This window comes from Alosa sapidissima, chromosome 1, assembly GCF_018492685.1.
Source record: "Alosa sapidissima isolate fAloSap1 chromosome 1, fAloSap1.pri, whole genome shotgun sequence".
NCBI lineage: Eukaryota > Metazoa > Chordata > Actinopteri > Clupeiformes > Clupeidae > Alosa > Alosa sapidissima.
The window spans coordinates 36,776,427-36,796,681 of NC_055957.1; the positions used below are offsets into that span (position 1 = coordinate 36,776,427).

At 39.8% G+C, this 20,255-nt stretch overlaps 1 protein-coding gene and 1 long non-coding RNA gene across 2 annotated transcripts; one reads left to right on the plus strand and one right to left on the minus strand.

The window, feature by feature from the left end:
- Positions 1-7,142: 7,142 nt before the first annotated feature.
- Positions 7,143-16,163, minus strand: kcnip4b (potassium voltage-gated channel interacting protein 4b). Its single transcript, XM_042079682.1, has 8 exons — positions 15,932-16,163; positions 10,888-11,012; positions 10,644-10,713; positions 10,457-10,527; positions 9,536-9,643; positions 9,295-9,399; positions 7,790-7,852; positions 7,143-7,695 (listed from the first exon to the last, which is right to left on the minus strand). Exons 1-8 carry the CDS (start codon positions 16,017-16,019, stop codon positions 7,648-7,650), a joined length of 678 nt encoding a protein of 225 aa, XP_041935616.1. The 5' UTR covers positions 16,020-16,163; the 3' UTR covers positions 7,143-7,647.
- A 1,956-nt stretch (positions 16,164-18,119) lies between these two features.
- On the plus strand, positions 18,120-19,057 carry LOC121698044. The gene is made up of 3 exons (XR_006026689.1): positions 18,120-18,556; positions 18,687-18,773; positions 18,934-19,057. It is a non-coding gene; the product is annotated as an uncharacterized LOC121698044 (long non-coding RNA).
- The last annotated feature ends 1,198 nt before the right edge of the window (positions 19,058-20,255 follow it).

Genomic DNA, 20,255 nt, shown 5'->3' on the forward strand with positions numbered 1-20,255 from the left:
GCATTGCCATGATTTAATAAATATACTGACCTTCTCTTCCACTTCTGGCACTTGTTGCTTTTACAAGCTCACATGTCTTCCTGAGGTCAGACCACAACATTAAGACTTAACCATTATGCCCATACATGGAATCAGTTCCTCTTCCCATCTGGGAACCTCAGAATCAAGTCCAGCTTGATTTTACAGCAGTCATCCCCCCATGAAGGGAGAAACATAAACTCTACTCTGCTGGAGTCGTTAAATTACTCTAAAATTAGCACCCCTGAATCTACTGTAAAATGGTCTCTGATTACTAATAGTCCTAATGAGAGAAGACAAGCCAGTGCTATAGTGAAAATCATTTAGCATTACCAATACCTTAGAGTTATTCAATCACCTACACTCTAAATGTAAACTTTTAAATGTGGGATCATCAAACAGCAAATATAGTTATGCATAGGCATTACAGCCCTGAAGCACTGTCTTCATTGTACGTTTGATTGTGTGTTTTCTACTCTTTTCTGCTAAAAAGGCTACACACAACACCTCAATTCCTTGAACACTGAACATTTATTATGTGTTATTGACTTTTCGTCGTAGTTCTAGTGGCTTACTGTATATTAACGTCCATTCACAAAGAAAATGTTTAATTTGTTTGATGTGGTTTCCTGTATACTGGTGCATTTTGGGGATGCCCAATACTAAATTCAATTAGATTCATAGCCTACATCCTGATTTTTTGATATTGAGGCAATGATTCCATACAAAGGCTTGGGCTTCAGGGCCCACTGACCCTCTTGGGCCCCTGGGCCTGGGCCCGGTAGGCCCGTGCAGTAATCCATCCCTGTGTATACAGTACTGTATATTGAATGTATGACTCCTAACTGCCGGCCCATCCTAATGTACACATCAACCATGATGCGAATGTGCTATTGTCATGACTTGAGACTCTGATTGTATGAAACTGTGAGTGATTGTGAAATGTCCTTTAATAGATAGATAGATGGATAAATAGATAGATAGATAGATACTTTATTGATCCCCAAGGGGAAATTCAAGTGTCCTTAGAAACAAGAATGTCCAGCATAGAATCCTCAGTCTCTCTTTAGTCTGTCATGTTCTTTGGAAAAAGGATCGATGGTTAAATGTTACAGGGTCCTCTCCTGAGGGTCTGTCATGTAAAATACAAAAAACATATTTCTTTGCAATTAATCCCTATGAATGTATCTTTTGTATCACTTTAAACCAGTGTTTCTCAAAGTGTGGTCCGGGGACCACTGGTGGTCTGCAAGTTATCCCAAGTGGTCCGCAAGCAGACATGGTAAAATATAACATACCGCAGATGAGTTGTTTGCAATATTGAACCAACTTGTATGTAAATCCAAACACTGCCTATGTAAGCTATGCCAATGTAAATCATATGATCCTCTGACACAGTAAGCAAGGTGCAAAAACAATAAGCAAGGTGGTTCAGTGAGTATTCACCTATTGTGTAATATTCTGTTGAAGTAGATCAACTGTTTTTTGTTTTTTTTAACTAGGTGGTCCTTGGTCTGAAAAAGTTTGAGAAACACTGCTTTTAACTCAGGCAAAATCCACTCTGAGAATGAATGGACAATGGCATTATTTGCCAAGGTGGCCAAAAGGCAAGTCACACCACAGCTCCCCATCTTAAACTGTTTGCATCCATGGACTGATTAGATCAGGTGCCCTAGGCCTGGCCATAATGCATCTCCTGCATCCTTTTCTCATTTGGTTCAAACTATTTTACACGGACGCAACCCTTCACCAGGGTCACTTAGGCCTTTAACTGGCACACCATGAAAAAAGTATTTCTTTTGTTTTATCTTGTTTTGTTTTAGGCTGTAGTATGATAACACCCCCCCACACACACACAGGTACCCCCCCCCCCCCCAACACACACAGGTACACCCCCCACACACACACACACAGACACACACACCCATCAGCCTGTAGATGGTGATGTTGAGAAATTAAGGGCTAGTCCACAGTACCAAACCGATCTTTTTTTCCTCCGTCTTCCCTGGAACCATATCAAGAACATTTGCGTCCAAACGGATCCATCTTAACACGACTCAACACGTTACTTCATATCCCAGGCCTATAGGTGGCACTGTTTGTTACAGAAATTGACCATTGCGCTCTAGGCTATACAAACAGACAGAGTAGGCTACGGAAATGGCTAGTGCAAGGAAACCAGAATTGTTGGGACTGATAGTGAACTGTCAACTGTAAAACTAATAAACTTAATTTTTACAGTTTGTGAAGGGTGCAGTCCCGTCCTTTATTTGGCTAACGCAGGTACAAATAATCTCCTTTACTTTTTTTGGTTGTAGGATAGTCCGTTCACATTAGTTTTTGCTATCACTGCAAGTGCATTGGCTACCTAGGCTAGGCTAACGCTAGGCCTACCGAAGTTCTAAGATGTGGCTGTCGAAACATGCCCCCCCCTGAAACATGTCCTATAGTTTTATAGCCCAACTAGTCCCATGTAATCTCTGCTGTGCCTTGATCAACGGGGGTGTAGTGTTATCTTATGTCCTCAAGTGATTGGCAGGAGGCAAATACATAGGGATGGGCTCTGGGGTATAAAGCCCAACACCTGATAGTGTTCAGGTTCTCTTCTTGTCCTGCTCTCCTGAGTGTGGGGGTCCCCTGCTCCTCTATTCTTTCACTTCACAGTCTTTCCTTCCTTTCCATTTCTCACTCATTCATTCCAGGTTTGGTTTTGTTTTTATCTCATGCCTTCAGGGATTTTTTTTATGGTGTGTGTGTGTGTGTGTGTGTGGGGGGGGGGGGGTTCTGTTTAGATTGTATACAATCAGTTCATTCATTTATTGGTTACAGTTAAACCTTCTGGTTTCATCTCACATGCAGTTTACTGGACATCTGTAACATTTAAGCTACCGTTTATTCATCAACCATTCATATAGCTCCTGGTGTGCGATGCCATTGCATCTAACATTTGGTTTATAAACTGTTTAGTGATATTATAGGTAATTTACTAATTTAATGGAGTCAGATTACTTATATTTTCTGCAATATTCACAAATCTAATGCATCTTACTGTCCCAAGTTCTGACATGCATGAACCTTCTTGTCAGATGTTTTTCATCATTGGTAACATTTTGACGGTTCTTACAAAATCCAGAATAACTGCGCACGCGCACACGCAGGCGCACACAATATACATTCCAGGAATGTCATATGAGCAAGACAAGAGGACACCTTTTGCGCAACATTCTTGTGGACAATTTATATGCATCTCATAATCATTAAATACAGTACATTGCATTTGATTCATTTAATAAATAAAGTACATAAATAAAATAGAGAACAGAGTTACAGGAAAATATTTATGTAAGTATCCCTGGTTTCTATCACATACTTGTAGCCCTGTATTTGTTCAGACTTTACTGATAAAGATAAAAAAAATAAGGGACCTCTATTCTTGCCTAGAAACCAGAGGCTGAACTGATCAAAACTCACCACCTCTTGAGTGCATGACTAAAAACCTCCAGGTTGTGCAACACACAGGTGAAGATCACCTTCATTTCCTCCCATCACCAACTCTAATCAGAATTTTAAGTCGTTTTTTTCATTGTATTAAAATACAATGTTTCACATAATTCAAGGGAGAGCCTGCAACTCACCTGTTTTATCTTTAATAGATCCATGTCTGTTCTTCAAGGAACACTTGCAGATAGGATCTCTGTACCTCGCAAAGCAAATGGTCACTTCTCTGTTATTTCTACAGGGACAAGAAGCAGACCCCTTTCTTTTGCCAGAGTTTAGTTGAGGCATAGTCTACGACCTATTGAACCTACACTTTCTCAACGCTTCTGGGAGTGTGAGTGAGTGTGTGGTTGGGGGTGGAGTGCGGTGGGGTGGGGGGTTTGGCTATGTGTGTGTGGATGTGAAGTTAGACTATATCTATGTTAATATGTCTCTGTGTTCGTTGGTGCTAGCTCACCTTCTGTGTTAATGTATGTTTTTTTTTCTAATTTGTGTAACCACACTCTCTCGATTGCCCAAGACAAATTTCTCTAAGAGACATTAAAGGCTCATCTTATCTTCTGTGAGTTCATATTGTAGATGCCAGTTCTCAAAGCTCAAATGCTAGATCCAGTAAGTGATCAGCTCTCACCAGCTCCTTCAGGGTCAGTATTTGCACATACAAAAGACATAGGTGGTAGTGAGGTTTTTGGTCTGTGAGGAGTGTGTTGACACACACACACACACACACACACACACACACACACACACACACACACACACACACACATAAACACCACAAAATACACACAAATTCAGCTAATTGTAAGTGCTTCCATTAGTTACTCTCAGGAATCAGAGTAAAGTTCAATGAGGACAAAGAAATGTGGAATCTACCTTGAAATATGAATGCTGAAATGGAACATTCAATGGCAATCACAATTTGAATTCAAATTATTAACAAAGAGTTTGCAACATTACAACATTATCTAAAGCTTTCAAACTTTTTTAAAGTTATCTGAAAGTAACATATTTACATCATAGTGTGCAGAGGTGGAAAAAGTACGAAAATATTGTACTCAAGTAAAAGTACCAATACCTTGATGAAATATTATTCAAGTACAAGTTAAAATACCGATCTGAAAATGTACTCAAGTAAAAGTAAAAAGTAGTTAATTTAAAATGTACTTTAAGTAAAAGTTACTTACTGTAGTTAATTTTTTGTTTTTTTGGGGGGGGGGGGTACCAGAACAACTAGTTTTACCAGAGACTTTCTAATGAGAAGATACAGCACTCAATAGCACTCAGCACTCAGCTCCTCCATAGTAGGCCTAATGCATGGGGTTAGTTTGTAACGCCAATATGGCAGTTGTTTACACATATCACAACCCTTCCATGGCAAAATGTCGACATGTGAATACATTGAGCCAATCATGTGGTGTGTTGTAAAATACATTGAGCCAATCAAGTGGTGTGCTGTGAAGACATCGTGCCAATCATCTGTTGTGATCTCGCTGCTGGAGCAAGATTGGTGTCGTGAAGGCTTACGCACACGCATTTCTGCCGAAATAGATGCACGATAAGTGCCCAAAAAGTGTTGCAATATGGCCGCCGAGTGGAGGTACTTGCCTGATAAGGACGTTGAGAAATGGAGATCTATGTGAAAAATCACCGGAGTTCTCCTTTAAGTTTGAGCAGTAGTTGATTTTTAAAGTTAGTTGCACTCATCCTTGTCGCTTTTGGGGAAAGTGGGAAGTATAGGGCCCCAATGGAGGAGAGGGCCCTTGAAAAGTGGAATACAGGGGGCACAACATTTTCACCAGGCATTAGTAATAACTCAGGTAATCCACACATAAAAAATCCAAACAACTCCATAAGTAGAGTCATGTGTAATGAAGTGGAATAACACAGGGAAAAAGTATTGAACACGCTAAGAAAAAGCACTAAGGCAAGGAAAGGGAAGGAACGAGCTGGAATCTGTAAGTAGTTAGTGAGTAGTTATCCTTTCTATCTGTGCAAATTAATATAAGCTTGGTTAGTAGCCTACATATCGATGGGCTATAAAAAGGTTTTTATTACCAAGGTGTCACACAAGAAACATTTCATGATGGATAAAAGCAAAAAGATCTCCCAAGACCTTTGCAACCTTATTGTTGCAAAACATATCAATGAAACTGGTTACAGATGCATTTCAAAACTTCAGAATCTTCCAGTAAGCAGCATGGGAGCCATTATCTGCAAGTGGAAGAAATATCACTGCACCATCAACCGGCCTTGCACAGGATCTCCTCGCAATATTTCTGACCAGGGAGTCAGAAGGATAGTCAATTCCAAGAGCCAAGGACCACTCGGAGAAAGCTCCAAAAAGACTTGAAGGCAGCCAATTCAATTCAATTCAATTAAACAGTTCTGGAAGTAACTAAAGATCAGGATTCACAAGAGGGTCCCCTGGAATCTGTTTAGAACAATGGGCCAAAATCACACCTGACACTGCGACTAATACGTTTTGTCATACAGGAAATGTCTTGAAGCTGTCATTACAAACAAAGGCTTCCACAAAGTATTGAAGAAATTTCAGTAGGAACGTTCAATACTTTTTTCCCTGTGTCATTCCACTTTATTACACATAACTCTTATGTTTGGATTTTTTATATGTGTGTTAATATAATGTGTGGTGAAAATTTCGAATATACTCACTGGAAGTTTAGGCTAATTACTGAAAAACTAATTTGAAAAACAAACTGAAAAACAAAAGTTCAATACTTATTTCCACCATATATTTATTTTACCTGAATATTTTAACTTACAAATGAAATGTCAAAATGAATGTCAGACTAAATGTAAAGTTTGACTGACTGGATTTTGTATACAAAACATAACTGTCTAGTTTGTTAACTACCACAGTCACGAGTTGGGTCGCGATAGTCTGTCATTTTTAAAAAAGTGGGTCCCCAGAAAAAAAGTTTGAGAAACACTGGTCTAAGGTCACTCTCACTCTCCCTTGCTAAAGAGCTAAATGGTTTAGTCTAGATTCATAAGGTAGTCTATCTTTTGTTTATTTAGTTGAGCATCGCTAGTGGACCGCTAATTGTTGTGCTGCTGGTGCAATGTCTTTCTCCAAGAAAGCCAAGTAAGGTTACTAAAAACAAAGGCCAAAACAGGAAAAAGAGAGACATCAACATGAGGGGAAACAACTAATAAACTTCTTTCCAAAGAAAGGTGAGCACAAACGTCAAAACATGAAATCCCATGGTGTTTGCTTGAATATCTCCGCAATCATTGGTGCTAAAACGAACTGAGACAACCCATTGGAATAGCGGAAAATACACTTTCATAGGTTAGGCTAATCTGATGCATCTCGTGATCCAGCTCCATCTTCATCACTTTCAGAAAGACTGCATGGCGCCAGCTTGATTCATGTTCTGTTGTAGGCTACATGCTGATCATTATCACTAGGCTAGTGGTTTAGGGCGCGATTTTTTTTCCTGTTTTCGTTAGTCTTAACTTTTTTTTTTACTCAAGTAACGGATGGGATTTTTGATGTAGCGAAGTACAATACTTCACTCAAAATGTAATCAAGTAAAATTTAAAATAACGATTTTATAAACTACTTAAAAAATACAAAATACACAGAAAAACTAGTCAAAACAGTAACGTGAGTAAATGTATTTCGTTACTTTCCACCTCTGATAGTGTGTTTCTGTTGTAAAGCTAGGCATATAAATTATGCATGTGAGTTATTTCATCCCATGTCCTACATTCCTCAGCTACCATAAATCTCACAGCAACTATGCGAAATCGCAAATAATCATGTCTTGGCTCTCCTGTAAAATATTTTAGTGGCAAACTAAGTGGCCTGTTAAACATAATACAATATTAAAAACATCTTGTTGCACTCTCTTGTAGGACCATGTTTGATATCTTCTTGCTATTACTTTGTGGTTTTATACGCTGGGTAGAATTGTCCTGTGTGTAGAGCTACTTTGTTCTAGTCTATAAATCAGAAAAAAAAAATACCTCATTCATCAGATCTAATCTGCTGTTTTCTCTTTTCAAATGGAAGGAAATGTTCTCTCCAGCAGGACTGAAGGCTTGATAAGACACCGATGACCAGGCACTGGGTGAACATGTAGGTCTGTCCGTGGATTTGCCTCAGATTGCATTTTCAAAAATGTACATAGATTTGACTATGTTTTCTTCCTATGGGGTAAAGAGGGATTGTTTGGATAAGGTAACGCTATATGTCCTGTGATAAATCAATCAGAGTGCGGTAAAATCATGACTAAGGATTTACCTTTTGGCAACATTCAATAAATTCATCAATGGTGATCACACCATTCTGGTTTTTGTCCATTTTCTGGAAAGGCAGAAAAAACAGAAAGAGCAGAGAGAGCTTTAACTTTAACTGCTCCATATGGAATCTGATATCAATATCAGCCATGACATAGGTTCTTCTTTAATGGTTATGGTTATGTGATTTGTCAGACGCTTTTGTCCAAAGCGACTTACAAATAAAAACAATACAATAGTTAAAATGAACAGTGAACAGTTTTAAAATGTTGGTAAGACTACATTAAAGAATAGCAATAATAAACAAAAATGTCAATGCAATCAATAGCCTAATGATGTAAAATAATGATGAATGAAATAAACAAATACTATAATATACAAACCATAACTTATAAGAAATGCTGAACAGATATGCCTTTAGTCCCCTCTTGAAAGACCCAAAACTATCACAGGAACGGAGAGCACTGGGTAACTCATTCCACCAACAAGGAATCATTGAGGAAAAGTCTTGAATTTGACTTTTTAGCGTTTATGGCTGGTCGACACAACAGACGCTCATCAGACCGTAGAGGGTGAATGGGGATGTACAGCTTTATGATATTGATCTGATATTCCTAGTGTTGTAAAGGACAAACCAACTGGATTTTGCAATTGAGGCTACATGCTCAGAGAAGTTAAGTCGGTCATCAATTATGACGCCCAAGTTACACAAGTTACCAAGACCCTACATAGTTACGGTCAGTGAAGATGAGTCAAGCTGAATATTAATCTGTTGGGGAATAGCTGTTTTAGCTGGAAACCCCAAAAGCTCCATTTTTGAGAGATTAAACTGAAGATGCCGATCTTTCATCCAGACTGAAATATCCTTAAAACATGCGGAAAGAAATGCGGCAAGAAATCCGATGGGAAACGGTAGAATCCTCAGGTGGGAAAGACAGGTAAAGTTGAGTGTCGTCCACATAGCAGTGATAGTCAAATTCATGGGAGCAAATGGTCTCACCCAAGGATATGATGTAAATAGAGAAAAGCAGGGGCCATAATACTGATCCCTGAGGCACACCTGTGGTGAGGTCATGAGACTTTGATACCTGTCCCTGCCAGGGCAAATATTTTAAGATGACATATGTGATTACTTTTTAATCAAATCTATAAAAAGCACTATACATATGTATATATACTCTTTTGATCCCGTGAGGGAAATTTGGTCTCTGCATTTATCCCAATCCGTGAATTAGTGAAACACACTCAGCACACAGTGAAGTGAAGCACACACTAATCCCGGCGCAGTGAGCTGCCTGCAACAACATTGGCGCTCGGGGAGCAGTGAGGGGTTAGGTGCCTTGCTCAAGGGCACTTCAGCCGTGCCTACTGGTCGGGGTTCGAACCGGCAACCCTCCGGTTACAAGTCCGAAGCGCTAACCAGTAGGCCACATAATTACATCATTTAAGCTCACTATCTCACTCACTCAACTTTCTTCCCACAAAATAAAATGAATAGAATTACATCACCTGAAAGAAAATCTCTGTGTGTTGTCTCGCTGTGTCCTCTGAGAGTCTGGGATTTAGTGACGTTCCCATCATGTCATATATTGCTTTCATGATGTCCAACATTTCCTAAATGTACAACACATCCATTACGTAATGTTAATTCAAAAAGCATATGAAGGTAGCTGGAAAAGAAGCTGCTAGTCATCCGAATACTAAACAGACTTCAAAACAAATTTATTGACAAGGCTAAACGATTTCTAACCTCTTTTGTTATGCATCCATCGTTATTAATGTCATATAAGTTGAACACCCACGTAAGCTTTTCTTCCACTGGTCCTCGTAGCAGCGCAGAAAGACCCAAACTGAAGTCCTGCAGTCACACCAGTCACAGAGAAGTGTTTTTGTCCTCCTTATTATTATTAATGGATAAACTCGCACTGAAGACATGCCATTATTTACAGAACACCAGATCCATTAAAGTCAGTTCTAATTTTGCTTGCCCTTGCTGCTCACTTTTGATCGATTAATCCACCGACTCTAGCCTCATTTGTACCACATTTATTGAATAATATGGACAATAATATTTTGACAATTAAAGGATGTAATGACCTGTTGTTATCTTGACATTTCTGTTTGCTATTAAAAACAAACTATAGGCTATAATCTAGCCACCTAGCCGAGTGGCGTTTTAAATAGCAAAGATGCATATCATATGGTTCATGTTACGTTTAACTTAAGGAGAACGAATCATTGAAGACTCACTAATTCGATTCTACGAAGGCAAAGTAAGTATAGGCTAGCACTGTTTGGCCATGCCAACTAGGTGAGTGCAGGGCAGCTGATAACCAACCTGAACTTGTAAATGACGAGAAGAGCATAACTCCGCCATCTCTTTGGCATTGTTGCCTTTATGATTTCCTTATAACTTTCTTATACCAAATAGGGAATGCAAACATTGCCCAGCCCTGGAACTCTCTCGTAACGTTCAAGTGAGATCTGTGCATGAAGGAGAGTGAGAGGATGTCCGTGTCCTGCTTGTATGTTTGATAAATAGATCCATCTCATTTCAAGGTTTTAATGCACGATCGGAATACTGTAAACTATAAATACATTCTGCGTTATAGACTTTTTTTTAAATAAGTGTTGTACCTAATGACGCCACTGGGTTATAGTATATACTCACCTCAAAATTGACAAACCCAGTTTGGTTCCTGTCAAAAGCTCTAAAGAGAAAATGTGCGTAGTTTGATGAATCTGAAACAGTTGGAGAATGAGTCAACTTGTAGATGTGGAAAAATGTAGCAAATCTCAAGAAGATGCAATTATGTTTACAAACCATTAACAGTATTGTAAAAAAAAATCATGCTAACCTCCATGAGGGAAAAAATGACTATAGATGTTTTTAAAAGTGTCTTCATTAACAAGACCATTTGGACATTCCTATAAAATAACACAACAGAAAACAGAACAGAAAACAGAACATGTCACTGTAGGCCTACTTACTGTTGAAGTGGAAAGCCACTGTACTGATATATTGACACTGATATGTGACACGGTAGAAAACAGACAAAGCAAGGTGGAGATGTGGACAGGAGATAAGGGTGTTTGGCCTACGTTTTTGAATCCTCTATAGAGGATCTGCAGTTCTCTCTTGGTAAAGTGGGTCTGGGCCAGCAGGCAGTCTATGGTCTCAGGTCTATGTCTCTGAGCTGCCTGCTCCTGCTCCTCAGCAGCGGTGTCTGGAGCACAGTAAAACACAACATTACCTGCAACTGATGGACCCATGACTGGCCACTCACATTCACAAAATCTGTGCAATCGAAGTTGTAGTTGACCTCATTATGCATTGAAAAATAAATATGTATGTATACACACACACAAAAGTGGTGTGAAGGGAAAAGTATAAGTATACTCTTTTGATCCCGTGAGGGAAATTTGGTCTCTGCATTTATCCCAATCTGTGAATTAGTGAAACAGACACAGCTCACAGTGTACACACAGTGAGGTGAAGCACACATTAATCCTAGCGCAGTGAGCTGCCTGCACCAACAGCAGCGCTCGAGGAGCAGTGAGGGGTTAGGTGCCTTGCTCAAGGGCACTTCAGCCGTGCCTACTGGTCAGGGTTCAAACCGGCAACCCTCTGGTTACAGGTCCAAAGTGCTAACCAGTAGGCCACGGCTGCCCCAACAAACACAGCAATAAGGGCTCCTGAAGAGTGAAAACGTGGTGTTAAAACATATGTCCAAAAGAGGGAGCTATTGAGATCAAAAAGTCAATAGTAAAGTAGAGTAAAGTAATACCAAGGCAATCCATCTGCATCACAATGTCCTTGTCTAATGGAATGAGGGTATAAGGGTACCTGTCAGTCACCTGGGTCCCCTGTGGTCTATATGTGTGTGTGTGTGTGTGTGTGTGTGTGTGTGTGTGTGTGTGTTTGTATGCATAGGGGTTGGCAGTATTCTGAGTAAGTCATAAGCTGAGTGGCGTAAGATGCATAGGGGTCGGCAGAAGCAGGTTGGATACACCTTGTTATTTGTTTACTTTACAACGTTCCAAATCCCTGTGAAAACGGATAAATATTTCAATCACATCAGAACCCATACTCCAACTTAACAACACAACAATAAAGTGGAAGGCAAAAGCAAGTTGATTTAGTGCATTTCATACGCAGAGGCAATTAAATATGCTTTACATAAACGAAAGCTCAACATAACGAACAGCTTAAACAAAAATAGAGAATAGCTTGAGAAATACATCACATTAAAACGAATAACTACAAGAAAAAGAAATAATAGAAACACTAAGAAATTAATAATAAAAACAGTATGGAAGTATCATGATTGTGTGTTTGTCTAATTGAAGACCTAAAGGGAAACTGAAACTCCAGTTTAACAGCCCTTCATTGTCATCTATGTATATCTGCACCAAAATATTCTTACTTCACCACTCAGTAAAATTAGGGGTAAAATAAGACATAAATACTCAATAATAAATACATGTGATTATACTGTACATGACCAGTGTCATTTTCATTTTTGGATGACATCGAGTGTAGGCAGGAAAACATCTTATCATGGCGTCCCAAATAACAATGTAGAGACAAAATAAGCCTTGATTCGATGAACTACCCACAACACCACATCCAGAGAAAGTGTGAAGGATTATAACCTGGTAAAGGCACTGGCTTATGGAGCAAGGGAGAGGTGTTTTTCCAGGTGAAAGAGGTCTAACTTCATGGCACAAGGGGATCTTATCTCTCGTTCATTTTAATGAGCTTGTTTAAATATTCACCACCACACCTCTTTTGAGCAGGTAACTGAATCAGTTTCACCAAAGTGCCTCAACTCATGTTAAGCCATTGGCCCACTTTGCAGGGCTCAGTGATGACAAATAATCCCCATCATCCACTGGGGCCTGGGCCACAGAACTCCACTCATGAGGAGACTGTTCACAATGTTTGGCTTGGAGAATGTAGTTCTGTCTGTCAAATAAAAAAGGCTTCATTAACCATTTACTGTGTTTGCTATTGGATGAGCAAATACTCTGAGAAAAAAGAACTGAGGAAAAAATCTCTCACCTATTTCAGTCACCCACACTCAAATCCTTCTCTAGGTGTATGGTGACAAACCAGTGTGCTTTAAATGCCAGAATTCATACATATTAATGCAGCTTACTCAATTTCAGTTTTATGAGGACTCCATCTCCTGAAGCACATATCACTCTGCTCTGGTGACATTTCAAACTGATAGAATATGTAGAAATATGCGTGACAAGATAAGACTGGTTTTATGAAGCCTTCAAAATGTTATTACCTGAATAATTCATGCAGGAATTAAAGGGGAGTGATTCAACTTATGAGGTAGTAATGAAGACTGAAGATTTAATTGTCTGTCAATGCCGCTACATGTGATTAGTGTGTTCGTTGAGATGCAAAGGGAGTCACTTTCCCATCATTTTCATACCCTAAATCATAACATAATCTTTACAACTGCCGCCTGACTGACCAACTTCGAAACTCACAACACAACTCACAACCAGTGCTATGTAATCGCAAGGTCAAGACAGAGAAAACAGATTTGCTTTCTGAGATGCAAACAAGCAGCTGAGATACCCTGAGAGGTCCAGATCGTATCAGGCTCTGGTCACTCTATCCTACATCAGTAGCAGCCAAAAGGGGCTCAGCCTTTGTCCAGCAGTTGGTTCCAAAGGCCACAGCCTGCGTGTTGTAGGGTATACACAGCTCTGGTTACTTCTCATGTCTGCCCCCACTGGATTCACACACCTAATGAAGGCATAAAGTTTTGTTTGGTACATTTGGGACATTTTTTATAAAACAATGAGTCCCACTGAAGAGTTTGTGTAACTGATTTAAAATTGACCAAATAGGGAAAACATATAGTATAGAATAGTGTTGTGTGTAATGTCAGCCGAGTCCCTTTCATCACCTGTGGTACAGAGTGTAACTCTGTAGCCTTGATGAAAACTGCCCTGTTGAAATCTGTAACATAAGTCAGCCATATGAAACTCTTCAGTGGACTTAGTGTATGATATATCTTATAGTACAGTGGACTTAGTGTATGATATATCTTATAGTACAGGAAAAGTTTCGCTGTTCAGTGTACTGGATGATTTTATATCAGCAATACAGAACAATATTTAATAGATGACTTGTCAATCAAGGGATTTCTTTCCAGTATGCTGAAACATACAGTACTAGTGTGTGTGTGTGTGTGTGTGTGTGTGTGTGTGTGAGTGTGTGAGTGTGAGAGAGAGAGAGAGAGAGAGAGAGAGAGAGAGAGAGAGAGAGAGAGAGAGTGATTAGCTAGCTCAAAGCACAAGACTGCAGTGTTGTGCTTTGCTGTCCCAGACGGCTGGTGCAATACCCTCATGACTACTCATGACTGCCTCTTTTAAGCCAAACCATTATCAAGACAGTCCTACTCAAGCATCAAAGTGTCAACTGTTTAAGATCATCTTATATGTATGACATAGTGTCTACAAATTGCAATGATTCTTCCCCTTGGTCAATAAGCATATTATACATATAGTTTAACTGAAATCGCTTAAGTTCATCTACAGCAGCAGACAGCAGACACATTTGAGCTTCATCTATACGGATAACTCGTTGAAACAATGGGCTGCTGGACTGTGGAACTATTCATAGTGAATGTCTTTCAATTGAGCAGCAGACCTCGCAGCTGTGGTGTATATTGGGAAAGGGCAGAGCCTACGAGACGAATAAATCAAAAATAGTTTACATCATAGAAGCCAAACGGGATCATTTGACGAGGAAGAGACACATAATTACATTATTTTAAATAACCGTGTGCCATCAAATACAACTGTCCAATGCAACAAGTAGGCCTATTGATTATACTGCAAAATGACCACAAACTAAGTTTGTGAAATATTAAAATTCCACTCAGAATAAAGAACCAATCCACAGGTGAACATTTCCATTCAGATACAGATTGTGCAATGAGTAAGTGGACTGATTGGCTGTAAATTCTGAAAAAAAAAACATATAGTATAGAATATATCATAATCAAATTAAACCACCAGCTAATAATAGGCCTGAACTACTGGGACTTAATCATGCCAACTATCGAGGGTATGAGGAGAATGCATGTCATCTAATGATTAGCATTCAAATTACTTAATATAATGACAGTGCCACCAAATACGCCTCGGATATTGCATTCTTAATGAGCTAAGTGGTACTTCTGGCTGGGAGCAGTGCATCTAGGGACTGTCCACAAAATATTATGTCCATGCAGAAGAAAGCTGTATCATTAAGAGAATGTTTTTGCCTTTTTTTACGTTAAAAGAAAATTTAATTCTTTTTTTGTTTTTGATCTTACTGATAAGTGAAACACAGATGTATAAAAATACAAACAGGACATTTCAGTAATAAAATGAGAAGCCAGAGTGTTACCCCAGTTTAACATTGAATTCCCATAAAAGTATGATGTACCTATCTCTTTACCACCTCCTCAATAATGCCTTCCTTCCCTGTCCCCACCCCCACCCCTGGGGTCAGCAGTGGACCTTCTCTGAAGCATTGCTGCCCATAGGAGAGTCACCTGAGCTGCTTAGCCTTATTTGTATTTAATGTATGGCCACAGTATAGGTGACAGCATGCCCAACTGTCACAAGGCAAGTAGTAAGCAGTGGCAGGGAAGAATGTATAGAAAAGTATAGCTTACTCCACATTTGTATATGATTTTCTTGATGGTCACAGAGATGGCAGATCTCTCATTAGGCTATGATGTAATGTATAGCCTGTATAGGCTACAACATACACAGTTATTCCTAGAACTAAAGTGTTCCAAATTCAAGGTGCAGCCTCATTACAGAACTACAAACCTATACCTGAAAAGGGATGACGCCAGTAATTATAGTAAACTGATATAGTAGACTATATCAGATGATTTTCAATCTGATCTTCAATGACCGAATTAATTAATGGCCTGATTAATGTTTGGCTTTGAATCTTTGAGGCTACAAGATGCGCTACTGTCATTCATGAAAACCAACTGTCCAACACAAAACGGATTTAAAATGAGTATGCCATTAAACAGTGATGCTTCAGTAAACTATTTAAAGGATAACAGACATTAAAAGGCAACCGTCGTGATAACAAGTTAATTTAGCCTACCTGAACTGAGTGTCCCAGTAATAAACCTGACGACGTTCTGACCGAATTTCAGGATCTGGCGTTTGCACTTCTTCCTCCGACTGCTCATCTTTACGGTTCAGTAGTCAAAGATTCACCTGTTGCCAAGAATTCAGAGGTTTTACTCTACGTGCCGTTAAACTTTCTGTCAGCTTGTGTGCCCCTACAACACACACTGACACATCACAGACTCAAACCCAGCACGTGTGGCTGTTTCTTTTCCCTCCCCATCTCGAGTAGGCTACAGCGCCAACTCGCCCATGTGGAAGGTGGAAAATGAGACGGTCATTATAAAGAACAGCTTAGCTACAATGGCAAACTTGACATATTGGATGCTGTGTGTGATATAACCATAGGATATAACTAATATCCTTGAGAACAAAACGGAATCGATGCCAGAATGAGCTTTCATTTTTGACATTATGCGAAAGTAGGCTAGTTAACTCTGTGTGCTTTTTGTATTGCAAGGCTTCAGAACAACAGGCTAATTTGTTAATTATTTTAGATAATGCTTTATCCTTTACCATCCTAGTGGAACGCTCTGTTAAACAGAGCGACTACAGTAGGCTATCTAGGATGAAGGTTAGCTGAAAGAAGGAAAACTCAAGACAAGTGAGGTAAGCCATCCATCAAGCAGGAGTTTCGGTATTGATCTAATTTAATCACATATCCATTATCATCACAATTTAATGCACAGTGTAGGCTATTTTAAAATCAAACATGAACGTTCTCATCATATTTTCTTTCGATGGCACAAGAAACCATTCTTAAATGAACAGAAATATCTTTTGAAGATGTGTCTCAATTTTCCGTTTTCTAATGAGGCACTGGCACATGTTTTTCACATTCCAAATGAGTTACGTTTGAAGTTGGTAAACTTGGTTATATTTTTATAGCACACAGACAGTAACCATTAGCATATAATAATAATAATAATAATATAAAAAACGTATAGCACTTTTCAATCAAAAGATGGCACTAGATAAATAAATGCTATGCTTAAAGGAGAATTCCGGTGTGATATTGACCTAAAGTGTATCGAAACATGATACCGAGTGTGAACGTATGTCTCATAGCCCATCTCGGCTTGTCCCCTGCACTCCAAAATCTGGCGCTAGTTAGCCGATGCTACCAACATCTTTTTCAATAGTGGTGCTTCGGCATCGGGCTAGCCATGCAAATAAATCACTGTTTTACACCCATTTACGAGGCTCAATGTATCTCCACACTTCATTGGTAGACTTCCGAGGGCCCTGACATTTAAAACGAGACATTGAGAACTTTGAAAAAGCACTGGTAGTTTACTTACAAGACGATTTATAAAGACAGTATCTTCACAAAGTTTAGCGTTTGCAGCCATCTTGAATTTAGTCACGATAAGTCGAGCAACGAGTAAGAATGAACAGCTATGATAAGGGATCAGATTCCAAAAATAATTCAGTGGAAATGCATGGATTCCAGTTGCTGCTACTGGAAGAAACTGTTCATTCTTACTCATTGCTCGACTTATCGTGACTAAATTCAAGATGGCTGCAAACGTTAAACTTCGTGAAGATACTGTCTGTATATTGAGCCTCGTAAATGGGTGTAAAACCGATGCCGAAGCACCACTATTGAAAAAGCTGTTGGTAGCATCGGCTAACTAGCGCCAGATTTTGGAGTGCAGGGGACAAGCCGAGATGGGCTATGAGACATACGTTCACACTCGGTATCATGTTTCAATACACTTTAGGTCAATATCACACCGGAATTCTCCTTTAAGCTTGCACCTGGCAGAGTTCTAAGCCATCTGGCAGAGCTCTAATGGGCTGGGCTGGGCTGTCTGTGTATAAGAAGGTGTGTGCATGTAAATTTGACCCGTATGTCCGATTTTCATAAATGAGGTACCGTTGGAATCCTTGGATGAGGCCGAGTTCCATGCCCCTGATCAAACCCACTCTTGCAGTTCCTCGGAACCGCAATTCTAGTTGGTAATAATAACACATTACTATGATTGTTTATGGTTTGTTGACAATATGTTTGTTTTATCTCTTCATATGAAGGCATTTTGTATTATATTATTATGTTATTATTGTTGTTGTTATGTCCTGCATTAAATGTGCTATACAAATAAATTGACTTGACTAAAATAAATGTTAAAATCTTGAATGTGTGGATTCTACAGCGCTTCGCTCAAACCAAGGAGAGCACGACAGAGGACCAAGAATGATAGGATCTGTCGCAACTCTCAAGATCAAGCTGGAGAAAGAGAGAAACCTGAAGAAACAACTGTCATCTGGGCTAAACACCAGGTTGACCAAGAGAAACCACTCAGCTAACGTTAAAACTGCTAACACTGCTGAGAGAAGGGTGCAGGAAGAACAAGCTCCTAAAGAGAACTCAAGGAAAGACTGAAGTCTTCTCTACAGGCTTTTCAAGTGAGGTGCAAGCCACACTGGGTGCTCCAGAAAGGCTGGGGACAAATCAACATGGATGACTCAGGCCGGAGAGGATCTTCGGCTTACTGAACCAGCCAGTGAAAAGGTGAATATACTCTGGCTGAGGATACTCTGGCTGAGGAGGATCTTCACCCTGGTGAACCAGATCATCAGACTGCTGAACCAGCAAGTAAGAATGCAAATAGCATAGACCTCGAACTACAAACTTATGCCCACAGTTTAGCTTTTATGGACATAGCATTGACCATAAACTGCTTATTCATGTACACAACTAACCTTTTTCAAACCTTTTCTAATAGGCTGGGTTGTGGCTTATGGCCAGATGTGGCGGGAAATGACGAAGCAAGATGGTCCTGTGCTTTGCAGCAACATGCCCATCATATAAAGTAAATGTTTTTAGTTATTCTGTTATGGAGATGTTCATTGAAGTTGTCTTGTAGTGTAGGACGAGGCTTAATCCATATACAGGAAACTGGCACTTTATGTCCTTAAACTGCGTAAATTGAAAATGAGTCCATGTTAAATGTCCCAACTACCATTTCCCAGCCGAATGGGCCCTTGAACACCTGATGGAGGAGCAGAGGTCATCAGCGAACAAAGAGGGACCAGTCAGTGAAAGGGCAAACATGGCGGAGAAAACTGAGGCCGGAGAGGATGTGTGGCCTGATAAACCAGCAAGTAAGAAGGCAAATAGCATAGACCTCACACTGATAAGTTATGCCCACAGTTGATCTTTTATGGGAATAGCATAGATAGGCCATAAACTGCTTATTTATTTCCACAGTTCCTAGTAACCTTTTTATTTATTTTTTCTAACAGGCTGGGTTGTGGCCTATGGCCAGATGTGGTTGGGAATGACCGAGCAAGATGGTCCTGTGCTTTGCAGCAACATGCCCATCATATACTGTAAAAAAGATTGTTATACCAAGTACAACAATATTTTCAATGGTGATTGTCATTGACGTTAACTTGTCGTGTAGAACAAGGCATAAATCCATGTATAGCAAACCAGCACTTTGGTCATCTTCCATTGTTATGCAATCCACTGCAATGCCCTCCTGACAGGTCTCCCAGCCTGCGCAGTGAAACCACTTCAGATGATCCAGAACGCGGCGGCGCGCCTGGTCTACAACCAACCCAAAAGGGCACATGTTACCCCGCTGCTCATCCAGCTACACTGGCTACCTATGGCGGCCCGCATCAAATTCAAGTCTCTAACGCTTGCCTACAAAGTAGTCTCCGGTTCTGCTCCCACCTACTTGAATGCCCTCATACAGACTTACACTACCTCCAGACCGCTGCGCTCCTCTGACGAACGACGTCTAGCTCTACCACCGGTGCGCTCAAACCAATCCAAACTTTTCTCATCTGTTGTTCCTCGTTGGTGGAACACACTGCCAGTTCCTACAAGGGCAGGGACATCCTTTTCCACTTTCAAAAAACTCCTGAAGACCCAGCTCTTTAGAGAACATCTACTCTCATAGCAACACTTACAACAAGTCTTACTGATCCTAGCACTCACCAGCCGTTTTAAACTGACAAGTAAATGTTAAAAACAGCACTCACCGACGCACTTATTCTTACTGTACTCTAATGTTTTTTTTTTAAACTGTCCTAAAATTGTGAGAATTGTTCTAAAACTTACTGTTTACCATGTTGTTAGTCGCTTTGGTTAAAAAGCGTCAGCCAAATGTAATGTAATGTAATGTTATTAAATGTCCTTAAATTGCATAAACTGATGCTGATATTGAGAAAATATGTTGAATGTTGCTGCATGTTTGAAGTGTTGACAGCTGGCCCTGACTCCAGTTATCATTTCCCAGCTAAATGGGGCCTTGACCACCTGATTGCTTGGCCTAGCCAATGAC

Coding starts and splice junctions, on each gene's coding strand:
- kcnip4b (XM_042079682.1), bottom strand. CDS start 16,019: ATGAGCAGTCGGAGGAAGAAGTGCAAACGCCAGATCCTGAAATTCGGT. Junction 9,644..10,456: donor CTGGGTTTGTCAATTTTGAG/GTGAGTATATAC, acceptor GTGTGACTGCAG/GACTTCAGTTTGGGTCTTTC. Junction 7,696..7,789: donor TTATTGAATGTTGCCAAAAG/GTAAATCCTTAG, acceptor TTTACCCCATAG/GAAGAAAACATAGTCAAATC.